Source organism: Otolemur garnettii, unplaced genomic scaffold (genome assembly GCF_000181295.1).
Source record: "Otolemur garnettii isolate 467f Iridium unplaced genomic scaffold, OtoGar3 scaffold00234, whole genome shotgun sequence".
In the NCBI taxonomy this organism is placed as follows: Eukaryota; Metazoa; Chordata; class Mammalia; order Primates; family Galagidae; genus Otolemur; species Otolemur garnettii.
The window spans coordinates 1,365,230-1,381,926 of NW_003852629.1; the positions used below are offsets into that span (position 1 = coordinate 1,365,230).

General features: G+C 44.2%; 1 protein-coding gene across 1 annotated transcript in view; it reads left to right on the forward strand.

Annotated features, from left to right (window-relative positions):
• Positions 1-16,697, forward strand: part of CLVS1 (clavesin 1) — a 188,172-nt gene that overhangs the window by 156,402 nt on the left and 15,073 nt on the right. Inside the window, exons 4-5 of the mRNA XM_003802169.2 lie at positions 524-634; positions 4,120-4,355. Of these exons, the coding sequence (XP_003802217.1) occupies positions 524-634; positions 4,120-4,355 (347 nt within the window). The remainder of the gene's footprint in view (positions 1-523; positions 635-4,119; positions 4,356-16,697) is intronic.

Sequence of the window (16,697 nt, forward strand, 5' to 3'; positions counted from 1 at the left end):
GACAAATGTCCTAGGCGGGCCGCATGTGGCCCGCAGGCTGTAGTTTGAGGACACCTGCATTCCATGCAGCCCCATCTCCTAAGGCTCCTTGAAATACTATTGCAACCACTTCCCACATAGCCCTTGCCATGATAATGCCGGTGGAGAGGGTAGAGGGGGAGGATTGGGCATGGAGGTACAGAGAGATGTGTGTTCAGAGCCTGTGAGAACTGATGGGGCAGTCACGCAACGCCATGAAGAACTCAGACCCCCTCACTCCAGCTGCATGCTGGCCAGGTAGGTCAGGACAGGCCCAGCCCCTGTGCACAATTTTTAAGCTGTGAAGTCAAAAGGAAAGAAGAGAGGCAAGGGGCATACCAAAAACTTAGCTTGGAAGTGTGTTTCCCTTCTTTCCCCACCATGAAACCAGAGCATCTACCAGCAGAAGAAACGGGCTGTTCTTTGGGGTTTGGGTCCTGCCGGCTCAGTGTAACCTCTGGTGCTTACTAATTGCTATGCGTTTGTTTCTCTCTCTCCATCCCAGGACAGCTTTCCTGCCCGCTTTGGAGGAGTCCACTTTGTCAACCAGCCCTGGTACATTCATGCCCTGTACACACTTATCAAGCCATTCCTTAAAGACAAGACCAGGAAACGGGTAAATTCCAAGTGGGAGGCGCCAGGGACAATTATGTTGTCCTGCTCCCTCTCCCTCTTTCTCCTTCTTTCCGATTGTTTCCCCCTCTGTCTGTCCTTATCTTTGACGGTGGTTTCCCTGTAGCCCCTGAATGTCAGCTGGAGTTTGCAAATGGCCTGGATTTAATCAATAATTCAGTAGAACTGGGTTGCTTGCCGAGTCCCAGTGACAAACGGAAGGAAATTTTGAAGGCATGCGAAGACCAGATGTCCATTTTATTTTAAATGCTTATGGGAAATACGGGGTCCAGCGGCTTCCTGTTCATGGAATATGTTAATAGCTAAGATTTTGTCCGGCAAGTGTACGATCGCTATAACGAATGTTTATAATTTTTTACTCTCCCGTGGCTTTGGGGCAATAACTACTAGCTCTATCACCTGTAAGGCTGGGAAAGCGTCCTGAGGAAGGCTTTTTAAATCTGAGTCATATCACTTGATGGCATTTGTGAAGCAGCTTCCTCCAATCATCAGAGTTGGGCCTTTTCATGGGATTCTAACTAGCTGAACAACTGAATATTCCTTCACTACTCTGAATCTCCATTTCCTCACTTACAAAATGAGGAAACTGACACGCACATGTCAGAGTATTTGTCGGGGTAATTTAATGAGACAGCATATGAAAGCGTCTAGCACGATGCTGTTCACGTTGTAGAGACTTGGTGACTTTGATTCCTTTTCACCACTTAGCTTCCTTTTCTTCTTTCCCCCAAAATTATCAAGGTATACCTGACAAATAAAAATTGCATATACTTAAGGTGCACGATGTAATGTTTTTATATACATATGCATTGTGAAAAGATTGTCACACTCAAACTAATTAACCCATCCACCCATCACCTCACATACTTGTAGTTATGAGTGTGTGTGTGTGTGTGTGTGATGAGAACACTTAAGATCTTCTCTCCTAGGAAAGTTTAAGTAGACAATACAGAATTATTAACTATAGTTTCCATGCTGAACATTAGATCTCCAGAATTTACTCATCCCACATGCGCTAAACGTTGTACCCTCTGGCCGACACCACTCCATCTCCCCCCCTTCCCTGCACTTGGGCAGCCGCCCTTCTTCTCTTTTCTCTGAGTGCAGCTTACTTGGATTACACATATAAGTGAGGCCATGCACTATTTGTTTTTGTGTGTCTGGCTTATTTTGCTTAATATAATGTTCTCCATGTACATCTTCATCATAAAAAATGAGAGGGCTTCATTTTTCTTTAAGGCTGAGTAGTATTCCGTTGTGTATATACACCACGTTTTCTTTATCTAGTCTGTGGATGGACATTTAGGTTGCATCCACATCCTGGCTATTATGAATAATGCTGCAGTCTTTTCTTTTAGGCTTTCCTCTTTCAAGTACCTCTTGGCCAGGGTCACTTTTACAGCACCTTCCATGTGCCCGGACCTCAGGGGATGAGCTCTGAGTATCCAGAGGGGACTGATGATGTGAGGGATCGCCCAGACACACTCACAGTTCCTAACTCCCCTTGCAGGTCCGAGGCAACACTGCAGTAGGGCTTGGGAGGCGTTATTCCCCTGTCCCCAAACAAGTGCGGCGCCAGGAATTGGAACTCAGCAGCATCAGGAGGCAGAGACATTCTGCATTTTTGCAGTCATCTGGGGCTCAGGACAGAGAAATGTTCCCAGTGTTTTTCAACCTTTTTATATCTCCTGGCACACTCGTACCTATAGTTACACTTCTCAGCACACTTAAATTATGTTGATTGAAACAAAGAAGTACTTACTGTGCTTGGAATTTTCAAACATTAATTAATGATTTTTAAGCAGTTTCGCAACACACCATTTGGAAATCCGTGTTCTAGACTGTTCTCATCATGGCCTCAGGCTTTCCAGTGTTTGTTCTTCTACTACCGAACAAAGACAGTGAGAATTCTTCCCGCAATGGACACCTGCTGCAGCCATAGGAGACAGTTTAGAGACCTCCAGGTATAGGACAGAGACAGGTGGAGGGTCCAGCCACTTGCTGTGTTCCTCCACTCGGCGAGAACCTTGAAGGCAAGACCAGGCTCCACGGCCCCCTTTGTCCTTGGAGAACTAGCTGTGCTGGTGAGATGGGTACAATTTTATTCCCCAAACACCAGGGCCAGGATTTAGGGCCTGCATGCTGCAAATGGAACAGCACCCTCTGAGAAATTTTGTAAAAGCCAGAAAAAGTGAATTTACTCAAAAGATAGAATTCTTATGAAAATTCAGTTATACCCAGCACTAATGTCAGAAAATGTACATTGTTTTCTGGAGAACTCCAGCAATCCTCTGAAGAATTAGCATTTCTTATCCCCTTTGTCTTTAAATGATTCCATTACATCATAATTTAAAATCATTACAATAGACCAAGGTAGCAAGTGTTTATTATTGAAGTCATGTATCTAAGTATTTTTAAATCACGTTTATATTTCATCATGGTTGACTGTGGGGTGGGTGTGTGGGTGTGTGTGTGTGTGTGTGTGTGTAGAACTGATGGTCCTATACTTGGGTACGACTTACGTGTCAGACATAATTGCTTTATGTCTGCAACACAAACAAGTGTAGGAACTGATATCATTACCCGTATGCACTTTAAATCATCTTCCAGAGCCAATTTCTAAATTGTGGTCAGTCAATCATAATGATCTCCTATGCCATTTCCACTATGTGGACTTATCTAAAAATAATTGTAACAGGAGAGGGAGTTTTTTTCTTGCTTGGCCAATTCTCATCATTATGTTCAGAATGCAAACTTGTTTGGATGTTGGTCCCCAAGCCAGAAAAAAGTGGGGAATTGTTGCAAAAATATCCTGCAATAAATTCCCAGGCCATGGTTTTCAACTCCATTGAATAAGAATGTATAAGCTTCTACCATGCACCCATACCACCCATGCCACCCTTGGTGCTAGGGAGAGTTTTTTAAAAAGTAAGAAGACACTATCTCTTTTCCTACATATTTAGATATTCTCTCCCTATGGGGAAGCAAGATGCTGAAAAGTTAATGGAAGGTGAGTGGGGAAAACCCAAATGGGCAGCTGTTATGGGGACAGATTTGGGAAGAAGCTACGACTCAGTAAAGGCCTGAGAGGAATGGAGAGGATGGGGCCAGAGTTCACAGGTGGGGATGGGGCAGTCTGGGATGTAGGCATGGCTGGGATTTCCACGGTGTGCCTCACCACTTCCTTCATCAGTAGGGATATTTAGGAGATGGCTATATGTGTAAATTTGGGATCACGGCCAAATCTGTTCGTAAACTTCATTTTTAATGACTATTAATCCAGCCCCCTTTCTGAGCAATAAATTAACATTTTATGAAGACTAAGCTACAGTCACAAAATAAATGCCTCTTTAAACACCATGATCACCAGCAATGCATCCAATTTGTCATTGCTAAATTGTGTATTAGATTAAATACTTGGTCATATGTTTTGGATTTTTTTTATTGCTAATAATTTTTTCTTCACAGATTTTCCTGCATGGAAACAATTTAAACAGCCTTCACCAGCTAATACACCCTGAATTTTTGCCCTCTGAATTTGGAGGAACCCTTCCTCCTTATGACATGGGCACTTGGGCCCGGACATTACTTGGTCCTGACTACAGTGATGAAAATGACTATACTCACACCTCCTATAACGCCATGCACGTGAAGCACACGTCCTCCAACCTGGAGAGGGAATGCTCGCCCAAGCCAATGAAAAGGTGAGAGCCTCCGAGTCCAAGTCCACAGAAGTTTTTGATTTAGGCCTGTTGTGGGTTAAGTAGTTAAAGGCCTTTATGGGCATAGAACTTGAATAAAGTAAATTGCCAGGAATTCTCAGCTGATTTCACTAGACTTGAAAGCAAATGAGGCTTGGCTGGCCCAGAAATATAGTTGTCCTTATTGTATTAAGTGAACAGTTAAAGGCTACAACCTCGCTTGGGTCATGATTATAGCCATGGTCTTTAGGGAGTTTGTAATACAGACAGGATAGACCACTGGACCTTTGAGATGCATTAAATGGAAAACAATCTACTGGAAAACGTTCCTACCATTTTCATTTGGAACTATTTATTGAGCCGCTATGTGGCTGCAGCACTGATTAGGAACCAGGGTTACAAATGTGGCTAAGACATAAAAAAATCAGGTCAATCGTTCAAATTAGACTTTTGACAATGTATGTGCAAAACAGCAGATGAAATTCAGTCTGGGCTCTAAAGGAGAAAGACCACCGCAACTTAGACTTCAAAGAGGGAAACAGTATTCCAAGCAGAAAAGAAAGAGTGAGACATGGAGGTAGGAGAGTGACAGGGTGGCTGGTATGGTGAGCAGGTGGGCCAGGGCAGGAGGTGGGAGCCAGCATGGAGCAAAGTTCTGAAGACAGGTGGATCCAGGTGGTGAAGACCTTTGTGTACTGTGTTCAATGGAAGGCCATAGAAGAGGGTCAAAATTTTTAAGAAGTTGATGTTCAAATAACATGAGTATTTTATCATTATAAAAATTAAATTTTATTTTTAAGGCTAAAATACGCTTCAGTGATCATCTCTAAGCCAATCCCAGCCCCTCCCCAGTGGTAACTATCTTATCAGGCTAAGAGAGAAAATGCTCCTGTTTCACTTACACAGAAAACATCTGATACTGTGTAAGAGTTTGCTGGGGCTGCTATATCAAAGGACCACAGATTGGTAGCTTTAACTACAGAAATTTTATTCTCTCACCGCTCTGGAGGCTGGAAGTCCTAGAGCAAAGAGCTGGCATGTCTGGCTTCTCCCAAAGCCCCTCTCCTTGGCTCTCAGATATCCGTCTGCTCCCTGGTTCTCCTGGGGTTTCCCTCTGCGTGAATGTCGGTGTCCTAACCACCTCTTCTCATAAGACCACCCGCCAAATTGAATTAGGGTCCACTCATAGGACCACAACCTCACTTTACCTTAACTACCTCTTTAAAGACCCTGCCTCTAAATGCAGTCATATTCTGTGGGACAGGGATTAAAGCTTCAACACCCGAATTAGGAGAGGGCGGGGCTGACTTTGCCCACAATACACTGTATGACACATCTTTCCATGTCAGCATGGAAAACACTTACAAAGTTTGTGGGGAAATGGAATTAAAAGAAAATGCAAAATATAAACTTCATTTTTCAACATACATTCCATGAAGTTCAAGACGTTTTTGTAAAAGCCATCTAGTCCATCCCTGGAGAAGTGAGGGTCCTGGGAACATAACCATGTCGATGTCAATTATTACCTGAAGAAAAACGGGTGCTCTTTAAAGATTCTTTAACATTAGGGAACAAAAAGAAGGCACAAGGAGCCAAATTAGGGTTGTAGGGTAGCTGCCTAATGATTTCCTATCGAAACTCTCCCCAAATTGCTCTTGTCTGATGAGCGGAATAAACGGTGTTGTGGTGGAGAAAGACTCTCTGGTGAAGCTTTCCTGAACAGTCTGCTAAAATTGTGGCTAGCGTTCTGAAACACTCTCATGATAGCCAGATGTCAGTATTTGGGCTTCCAGAAAATCAACAAGCAAATGCCTTGAGACTCCCCCTCAAACTGGTGCCATGATCTTTGCTTCTGACTGGCCTGCCTTTGCATTGACAGGACCACTGCCACCTCCTGGTGCCCCTGCTTTGACTGGGCTTTGTCTTTAGGATGATGCTGGGAAAGCCTCATTTCCCCTCCTGTTCCAATTCCTCAAAGAAATGCTTCAGAATCTCCATCCCACTTGTTTAAAGTTTTCATCGAAAGCTCTGCTCTTGTCTGCAGCTGATTTGGGCACGATGATTTGGGTACCCATTGAGTGAAAAGTTTGCTCAACTTTCTAATTTGTCAACCAAATGTCTTTAAGCAGAGCCACTTAAGATGTCTATGGTTGGCTATTGCAGGTGCTGGTAATCGTCCATCTTCTTCAGTTAAGGCATGAACAGGTTAATTTTTTCTTCACGAGTTGATGTGGAGGGTCTGCTGCTGCAGGCTCCATCTTCCATATTTCCTCCTCCCTTCCTAAAATAAGTGACCCATTGGTACAAACCACCGGCATCTTTCAGGGTATTGTTCCCGTAAATGTTTCATATGGCATCAAGGATTTCACCTTTCTTCCACCCAACCTTTATCATAAATTTGTTGTTTTTTCTGCTTCAGTTTTAGCAGAATTCACGTTGCTTTGACAGGTACTCTTTTCAAATTCCTGTCTTATCCTTCTTTGTTCCTCAAACCAGATTCTGTTCAGGCATGTTATAATGATTTTCTCTGAGTTATTTTGATGCCAAAAATAAATTGAACTCTTTGCATAGTTTCCTCATAACGTGCATTTTCCATGAACTTTTTGAGATCCCTCAGACCTGATATTTTCAATACTGCAGCCCACTCAGAGCACAGATACGCCTCATCCACAGGTTAGCCATCTCTGCATTGGTGGACATTTAGGGTTTTGATGTTTTTTCTGTTTTAAACAAGAAACAATAACTACCTTTGGCAGGCCTCTTTCATTCTTGTGGGAAGATTCTTCTTGGTAGACTGAGAACCCTGCAGTTTCCGGGTCAGAGGGTAGGTGCCCTGCCTAGAGGCCACACTCGGCAGTTCGCACCCTCTACAGCTGCTTGTGAGAGTCTTCTCCTGTGGACACTGGGAAATATTTAATATTACTGGGGATTCATGTTAATGATATTCCTGTGGTGGAAAAGCGCTGTGTCATTTTTGGTTTCCTTTCTGTTTCCTCACCAGACACAGGCAAGTGGAGAAATGACATAGTAAGTTCCAAGCTGTAGAGGAATTTGGGTCTTAGCAGGGGAAGGGATCGTGGAACAGAGAGTCAAAGCCGTCGGAAAGCTGATGTGGGGGCTCAGACGGAAAGAGGAAGCCAGAACCGACGTCCAAGCAGAGGAAGCCTAGCCCAGTGCTGACAGTGTCATATCAGTGTTGAAGTGTCCTAGGGGTCACTGGGTGTCTGCTGATGCCCTGAATCAAGAAAGAGCCTTGAGGATGAGTTTCTTCATTCTCCCTGTCCAGTTGGGACACTCAAGTGTCTAAGCAGCGCCTGTGTTAGGACGGCGGAGTCTAGACATTATTTACTCCCCAGGTTAGTAGTCAGCATTCTCTAGGAAGTGGGGTCAAGGTGGCTGAGAGGGTGGCTTATGTCTCTCCAGTGAAGAGACTGAACTCACTGGTAGGGGTGACAGTGTCTGGCTTTGATTTGGACCCACACTATTTCCAGACAACAGCCCAGTGGCACTAATGGCCCAATTCATGCCGCTGAGTACTGACTATATGCCGGCACGTTCTGTGCTCTTTACTGACCATAACTGTCTGAGAAAGATACTGTTGTTATTCTCACTCCACAAATGAGGAAACTGAGTCTCAGAGAGACCTTCTCTTCCTCCCTCCCACATTGTGTCCTCAGCTCTCTCTTCCCAGTCACTCCACAGACAAGAACAGTGACACCTCAGGTGCATGTTCCTGCTAATTTCTAGAGCATTCCAGATAAGGCAAGTGGCATAACACCGGAATTCGCCACCTTTCCAGGTGACCGGTCACAACATTACATCTCTTTTGCATGAACAGGTGTGTTCCAACTCTAAGCTCCACCTCTGAGCTGGTGTTTAGGGTCAGAGTTAGTGATACCTTCTGCTATTAATTGTGATTTCTGTAGGGAAAAGTCTTGGTCTAACTCTTATTCACTTTCCTCTTCCCGACAACCCAACTCAATGCCCCAGTCACCTGTCTGTGCCTGAGAAACACAAATATTATGAGCTCATGTCCAGACCACTGCAATAAGGCAAATATTACAGTAAAACGAGGGACATGAATGTTTTGGTTTCCCAGTACATACAAAAGTCCTGATTGTCTTGTACTGTAGTCTAAATGTAAAACAGCCTCATATCTAAAAAGTGTATATACCTTAATTAAAAAGTACTTTATTGCTAAGAAAAGCTAGCAGTCACCTGAGGTTTCAGCATGTCAGTTCCCAGAAAGAAAGAGCCACTATCCAGCCCTACTCCCCATTTTAATAAAGGTCTTATAGATCCTGCTTATAGGAACGCACCCCCAGAAGGGGAGAGAATGTGCTCCCACAAATGACCACAGTGCAGAAGGGTGGGGCGCCGTGATGTAGTGAGGAGCCTGCCACACTGTTCTGAGGAAACATCACTCAATTCAGCCAGATGACTCTCGGCAGCTCCGTGGAGGAAGGCTTGGCCGACCATGGCTTTGGAGAAGAAGCACTTCCTTTAGCTATGAAAACCCCAACCTAAGACCAGCTAGCCAGAGAGCCAGCAATTGTCCACACATCTCATTTCCCCCAACCAAGGCCACCAGGGTGTCCTGCCCACTGCCCACTCTGTCCTTCATGACAATATTCTTAACCCCTGCTTGGAATTTGAGGCAGTGGCAGGATGGACAGAGATGGTGGCCCAGAGGGACTGGCCCTGCTGTCCTCCTGCATCTGCCCTCAGCCACCTAACGAGGTGGCTCTGACGAGGCCCAGAGCAGCAGTCATTGACTAGACTCTGCTGACCCCTCAGAGCCCACTGGGATGTAGGAAAATTGGAAAAAGAATTGTAGAAGACTCATAGTCACCTCCTCCAGTCTCCTACCTGATGTAGTGGTCTCTTCTCCAGCACAGACTGTCAGCCAGCCGCAGCTGCCACCATCCAGAGAGGGCATGCAGTGTCTGGGGCAGTGTGTTCTCTGTGTTTTTATTAATAAAAAGTGCCTTCTTGTTCTGAGCCAGATGACATGGGTCTGTCCTCTGGGCAGAGCTGTGATTACCAGCGAGTACACTCTGTCTATTGTCCTAACCCCTGCATCGTTCCCAGCATGCCTCAGGTCCATTTGGAGTCAAGTAGACTGTCCCCGGGACATGATCACTTTTTAAAATGTGGCTTCTGAGCACAAGTGACCGCCACATTCCAAAGCCCCCTGGAGCAGTGCTTTCAGCTACACACGCAGAGCAAAAGCCAAGAAGCCTGAAACTCTCACAGAATAAGTGGTTCTTAGTAAGTGAAAAGCTTTATTTTCTCTCCAGATAATTGTAGTTCAACCCTGAAGCAGTAAAACTAAAATAAAAAAGAAATCTCTTTAAACAGATTGTTTCAATATTATTATTTTTTAACAAACAGTGCTGCCTTGGTAGGCTTTTGAGGTCTACAGCATGCTCTGCTCTGATTGTAAGTAACCCTAACTTTTATTTTTTAACTGTTTGCTGCTGTTTCTCATTTTCTATGTTAGGAGCCCATTTCCTTGCTCCCACATCATCAGCTGTTCTTTCTGTTCTTATGTCCGTAGCCTCTTGTCTTCTCCCGTCTCTCCTGAACACCTTTTAGGCTTGGAGAGCTGGTAGCCAAATCTGTCAAAATTGCCCAACAGAGAACAGTTAATAAGCTTTGTATTGGATATGACTGGTTTTTGTGGAAAATAAGAGAAAGTCCTGAATGAACTATATTAAAAATAAGGAAAAATTATTATTTCATGTGAAATGTCTCAAAGTAAGGTGGCTGCGCAGGTGTGATCACAAGAGCCCAGGTTTTCGCCCCTGTGTTGGCACAAATAGCGCCTTCAAAGCAGAGGCCTGTCTGCCTCTCAGGGTGGGAGGGTGAGGCCTAGACCAAAGGAGCCCTTGCCAGTGAAGAAGAAAGAGGAAGTGGAGTGGCATTGTGACCCAGCGGGCCTGTCGCAGGTGTACTGAGGAGTGCAGGCTGAAACTTCTGCCCCATGAAGTAAGTCCATGAGTTTTTAATCAGTGTATAGATTTGGTGATGTCTCATTTTAATATTTAGGCCATATTTATTAATTACAGGATAAAAACCCTTGACAAAAGGTTGAGGCATATAATAATTTTATCATTAAAATGATAAATGTATTTTATCATTCTTGTTATTATCAATAGATTTAATTTTTTTTTTAATTTAAAAATTTTAGATTTGGAGGGCATCCTTAGAAGTCATCTAGTATTCATCAGACTTTCTATCCGTAAGTGTGTGTGTGCCTGTGTGCATTGAGAGGTACTGGCTACCAAGGACATTGCATTTATTAAGTAATCACAAATTCATGCTGCCACAATGTAATCAGTGCTATTTCACAAAATTATTTTAAGATTTTGAGTTTTAATAAAAACGAAGTTACTTAATCCTTAATTTAAATTTTAGCCTCATAGATGGTGCATGTGAAATTTTCATGAAGTTTTATGGAATATTAACAACAATGGAAGAATGTCTGCTCCATCCTTATGCCCACGGCTACTTGTGTGAAATAGCTGAGACAGAATTCAAGCCCCTTCACTTTGAATCTGTGGATTTTTCTTTGCAGTCACACTGCTTCTTCCAAAAGCACGATATCTTGCATATAGCAGATGTTCCACACGTATTTATTATTTCAGTTTTAAAAAATATGGGTGTGTGACGCAGGGACATTCCCTTTTCACACTGGTACTGAGATTTTAGAAGATGATTTTCTTTCTCTAATTATCCTAACTAAGGTCCTGAGAAGTCCGCAGGGGAAACAGCTGCATTACCAAACTTCCCGTATCCTCCGAGTCTGCCTGGGTAGGATCCCAGCGGTTACCATTTCACCCTACACCTGTCTCTGAGACCAGAGTGTGGAGAACACTACTCTAGTGATGGAAATGGGAACTCAGGAAACTGATTAAGTTCGTGGAAACCCAGCTAGGCTGAACCTTGCTTGACCTTTCTCATCCTCATTTTTTCTTGGGGGCTCCCTCCCTGCTGTGCCCAGTCTGAGTTCAGTCTGGGGTCTCTCCTATTACGTAGGCAAAAGGATTATTTTTTTAAAAATGCACTGCATGGTGTTCTGTCCTCATCTAGCTCATGTGTTTAACAAGTCAGCATTCATGTCTCAGCACTAAAAGAGGAACTCCCAGCCTAGTGACATGCAGCTGTGGCTCCTTCTTAGAAGTCTAGAAATTACCGTGGGCAGAAAAACACATTCGGCTTCCCTTGTGCTACAAAGAAGCTGAATGGAGCCTGGTAACCAACCCTTGTGAGATGCTGGCCTCCTCTGCCTGTGAAGCCTACTTGAGTCAAATGGAGTCAGTCTGAGGAAAAGGACAACCAGAGAGACTTTGAGGAAGCGTGAGAAGGGTTCTCATATGTGCAGAATCTGGGGCCAAGAGCAGTGGTCATGCCCACTCTGACTGTGTCTATTCAATAAATATTTAGCTAGCATTTCATCTGGCTGGGATCACAGGCTCCTGTGTTTCATGGAATCCAAAGTTCAGTGTTAGCAAAGCACCTCAATGCAAAAAGTTGACACCCTGCCCCTCTCCTCCAGGAGAACACGAACATAACATTTTGGTTATTAATTCTGCGCTGACTTCCTGTGTTGGCCTGACATAGCGGTGACTCCACTGCCTTTGGTGTATGTTCAGATTTAAAGATATTTCTTCCCAGGTTTAAACAAAACCCCAAAACAAAAAACACATGATAACACCATTCATACAAAGTCAAAACCCAATTCTTATAATTTGTAGCAATCCTGAGGTAAATTTTTGATGCAGCCTAATCATAGATAAAGTTAAATCTTTAGTATTGTCAGGGTCTCTATATTCATAGAGAAAGAAGCTAAAAGATCCTGGCTGCATCTCCGAGTGCGTCAGCAAAGAGCAGCCACAACTTTCAGGGAAACGACCCAGCCTGGCCGCCTGTGGAGGGGCCGTTGCTTGTGAGGCTTGGTCAGCTAGAAGGGCTACTTGTGATTCTTTTGGCCAAGTACCTTCATCCTTATGGTCCCTAAATATCCCTCCTAGATCCCACATCAAAGAAGTGAGAAGATGTTATAAAGTTATTGTGAATCATATGATTTGGGTGGGGGAGAAGGAAGAATGCCTGGACTGAGTTCAGATTTCTAAGTCAGAAAGAAACTTTAGGCCATGTTTTTCCCCCTTGGTCCCTGCCTAGGTGGTAAAAGTTGGTTTAACTGTTTTCAGCTGTCAATAGACTTGGTCATGACAAGCTAAGCCTTTCATGATCTTTCAGCATGAAATCCCCTTTACAAGGGGAACTTGTGCATTTGCTGAATAGCTACCCTCTCCTGGCAGAGGTAATGCACCATCATGAAATGTCATCCGTATGGGAGTAATGAGGGGTGGCAGTGTGGGAACAGGAGGACCCTTGTTTTCTGAGCAGCTGGGGCAAGGGGTCCATTTTACTGAACGGCATGGGAGCAGATGCTCCACATGGCTGTTCCATCAGTAACACCGTGTAATGCATCATTTCATAACAAATGACCCCCAGCTTCATTGTTCTTTAAGTTGCCTGGTGTCCAGCTCAAACGTGATTGAACTTTGGGGCATTACTGCTATTCAGGCAGCTAATACCTGAGCTGTCATCACCTCTAGAAGCCAAGGCTTCTAACGTAAGCCATAAACACCTAGTGTTTTAGATTGGTTATTGAATAGTGAAGCGTTCCACAGATGCTGACAGGAATTTGTTAACTTTTTTTTTAAAGAACAAAGGAAAATAACTGTATAAACTCATGGTGATGTGTGCATGTGGCTGAGACGAGTGTTCCACTTTCATGCAGCTTTCTTTTGTCTGGCAAAAAAGAAGGGAGCCCGTTCCTTACACACCCTAAATGGCCGTGTAGCATTGGAGGGAAAGAAAATCCATTCAATAAAATTAGTCAATAAGAGAATGAAAGAGGCTAGTTAAAATGGTGTGTACGGGGGCATACTTTCTCTTCTTTTTAAAGAATGACATGAAAAATTATTAGATAAAGAGTTCTAAGCTAAAGGCAAAGTAAAGACATAGGTTGAATTAGATGGAAATGAACAGATGTGAGCGAAATGCCTGGGTGTACTTTCAACAGCAAACTGTTTGATTACTCATAGTGTTATGTTCTGAAAAAGCACCAGGCTCAGATGCAATTACTTGGACAGGCAGATATAACTTAGGCAAGAAAGACAAGGAACATTTATTCCTTAGGACATCCAGCTATTGGTAAAGAAACACTTTGCCCTACTCCAATTAAGCTGATGCCGTTTGTGCCCAACATCTAGCCTTGCAATGAATGTCTCTCACAAGCTTTAATGAACATGTGGATGAAAATGAACATCTGGGCGGCACCTCTGGCTTGGTAGATAGGGCACCAGCCCCATATATTGAGGGTAGCAGATTCAAACCTGGCCCTGGCCAAACTGCAGCAAAAAATATCTGGGCGTTGTGGCAGGGGCCTGTAGTCCTAGCTACTTGGGAGGCTGAGGCAAGAGAATCACCTAAGCCCAGGAGTTGGAGGTTGCTGTGAGCTGTGACGCCACAGCACTCTACCAAGGGCAATAAAGTGAGACTCTGTTTCACAAAAAAAAAAGAAAAGAAAGAAAGAAAATGAGTATCTGCTATAATATTATACATGGTAAAAGTCTCTGCAATGTTATTCTTAGAACACCGTGTGGTTGGCTATAGCACCTTTTCAGGTTTAGGTGAACTTTGTTGTAGATATCACCTGGGTTTAAGACGTTCAAACTGTGGTATTTGAGTTTTTATGTCAAGGCCATTAAATGAGCATTATTGAACTTGGAGCCTTTCCTGGGAAACTCCTTCACTGCCTCCCTGAAAAAGCACCTTTCTGAGTCCCAGACTGGCCCCCTCACTCTTCAAAGTGGGTCCCACTGCCTTATGCTCAAGGCCCCACATCTGACCCTGACCTTCTTACGTTAGCTTTGTGAGTTTGAGGTTGGACTTACGCTTTTCTTTTCCTCTCTATTTGTCTTAATTTTTCATTCTGGTTATTTCATTCACTGATCAATTTCATTGTGGAACCTTGGGCAACACACTTAGCCTTGCTGAGTCTCAGCTTCCTTGACTATGGAGTGGATGCCATGATCTGGTGGGCTTGTTCCCATGGCGGCAGGGGCAGAAAGCCCCCTGGAGAGAACCACAGGAAAAAGGGCCCAGGCTCACCTTCCTTCTTTCCCAGCATTGTGCATAAGGATAGCCATTTTGTTATCATTTTTATTTCTTTCCAAACAAAAGTTTCTCACTCAAAACAAAAGTTTTTAAACCTGTAACAGAGAGGTAGGTAATGATTAGCTATGGTGGCTTAAAGGAGATACTTTAAGTTCCTTATCAGAAGTCAGAATTGCATTGGCCATTTTCTTCGTCTTTGCCTTAATTTATGCAAGGGCCAATATAAGATCTTTTGTACCCTTGGAGCCCTGCCCCCAGAACGTGGCCAGGCACTGCAGGTGTAGGGGACAGAAGGCCAAGCCAAGGAGAGAGAGCAGCTAGCAACACAGCGCCCCCTCTCTTCTTTTCTGTCTGCAAAGAAGACCTCATCTTCATAGGAGCCCTCAGTTTCCACTCACCATGGGGCCCAGGACCCAAGCTTAGCCTGCCCTCTGGCCTCGAGGACAATGATATCCTTACTGGCCTTTCTTAGTGTTCTCCTTCCGCTCTGACTCTCAAAGCTACATGGTCATGCACGTACTCTTAAGTGTAATCTTTAAACCCATAATGATGTACTACTTCTCCACCTCACACCCTCCAAAGTCTTCCTGCTGGTCGCCTACACTGTTCAAAGTCTGCTCCCCTTCACTCAGGCGCCCCAGTCAGCCCTGCCACACTGACTTCTGTCCACTCCTTCGGTATATAGGCCTTGTCCTGCTCCTGGACTGCCCTGCTCGGGATGCTCTTTGATGCTGTTCCCCTCGCTCATGGCTAACACCTCATTCATGGGATCTGGTTCACATGTCCACTCCCTGGGGAACGTTCTGCACCCTCCAACCCCCATAGTCCTCCCTTCCCACCCTGCTGGTCTCCACTGCTGAGCTGTTCATGTCTTAACGGGGACCACAGTTCTATGATTATTTGGAACTATAATATAGTCTGGTGGTTTGCGTAGGTATCACATCTCCTTTCTGTAGATTGCACGTTCTCCAAGGGCAGGGACTGTGCCTCACGTGCTCCCCTGGTGTGTCGTAGGTGCTCAGTGCATATTTTCTGGAGTGGGGAGGGCAAGAGGCAGGGGTTGGTGGAGAGTCAGGGAAACGTAAGAGAAAGAGGAAGGAAAGAGCAAAGGAGAAAAGAAAGAAACATTTCATGACAGTAAGTGCTATAGAAACACGTTTGCAGAGTGCTGAGGAAGACGTCATCATTTGCAATTGACGTCTGATTAGAATTTAGCATTGTCTCTAAGGATGGCGATAACCAACTCCTCTGTCTTGTTTCTCTCAGTTTATGAATTTCTTTTAACCATTAATATTTGAATAACTTATCTTTCTGAAAATTGTCTTCATTTATCTAATATTTGTTGAATATTTACTGGGTGCCATATATTCTGGTATATATTTTCAGTATATGGTAGAGGGCAGTTAAGAGAACAGGATCTGGAATCTGATTTTATGGGTTCAAATTAGTAGCCGTGTGACCTGAGTAGCTATCTCTCTGTGACCTAGTTTTCCTCTCTATGAAGAAGATAATAATAGATCTGCCTTATTATTGTGCTGCGAGGATTAAATGCAGTAAGTGCAAATGCTATCTGCCAAGGACAGAGCGGTTTGCAGGGTGGGCGTGTCCTGCAGTGTCTCTGAGTCCGTCCCCCATCTATGAAGGGAGACAGAGTGTAAGCACCTTGCTTCGTAAACAGCCCTGTAGAGTCATTTTAAGTGTTTTGAAAAATTACATTGCACAACAAGGGGGCACATGCAGAAGGATGCTCCTAACATAATCCTGTGGAGGGCTCAGAAAGTGTTTTCCGGACACTTGGAGGCTGGGAAAAAGTTCCTCTGGCAAAAGGAGAGGTGTGGGAATGGAAGTGAATATCCTGCATTGGACGGGCCAGAGTCTGGGCCTCTCTCTTTCATCAATCGTACAATGCATTTTTCATCACATTAAAAACCGCTGAAATCAGGACATGTCCTACACGATGTCTTAAATTCACTGCAATTCAGAAAAACAAGAAATGTCAGAAAGCAGAGGCAAGGGGAGGGCTGTCTGTGCAGACACGTAGGGGCCCTCCAGGCCAGCCTCCGTAGGGTGCCTGAGAACATGGGACTTTATCCTCTGAGCAGTGGAAAGCTGCAGAAAGGTTTCAAGCAGGGGAGTAGGATGAAAGGGAAG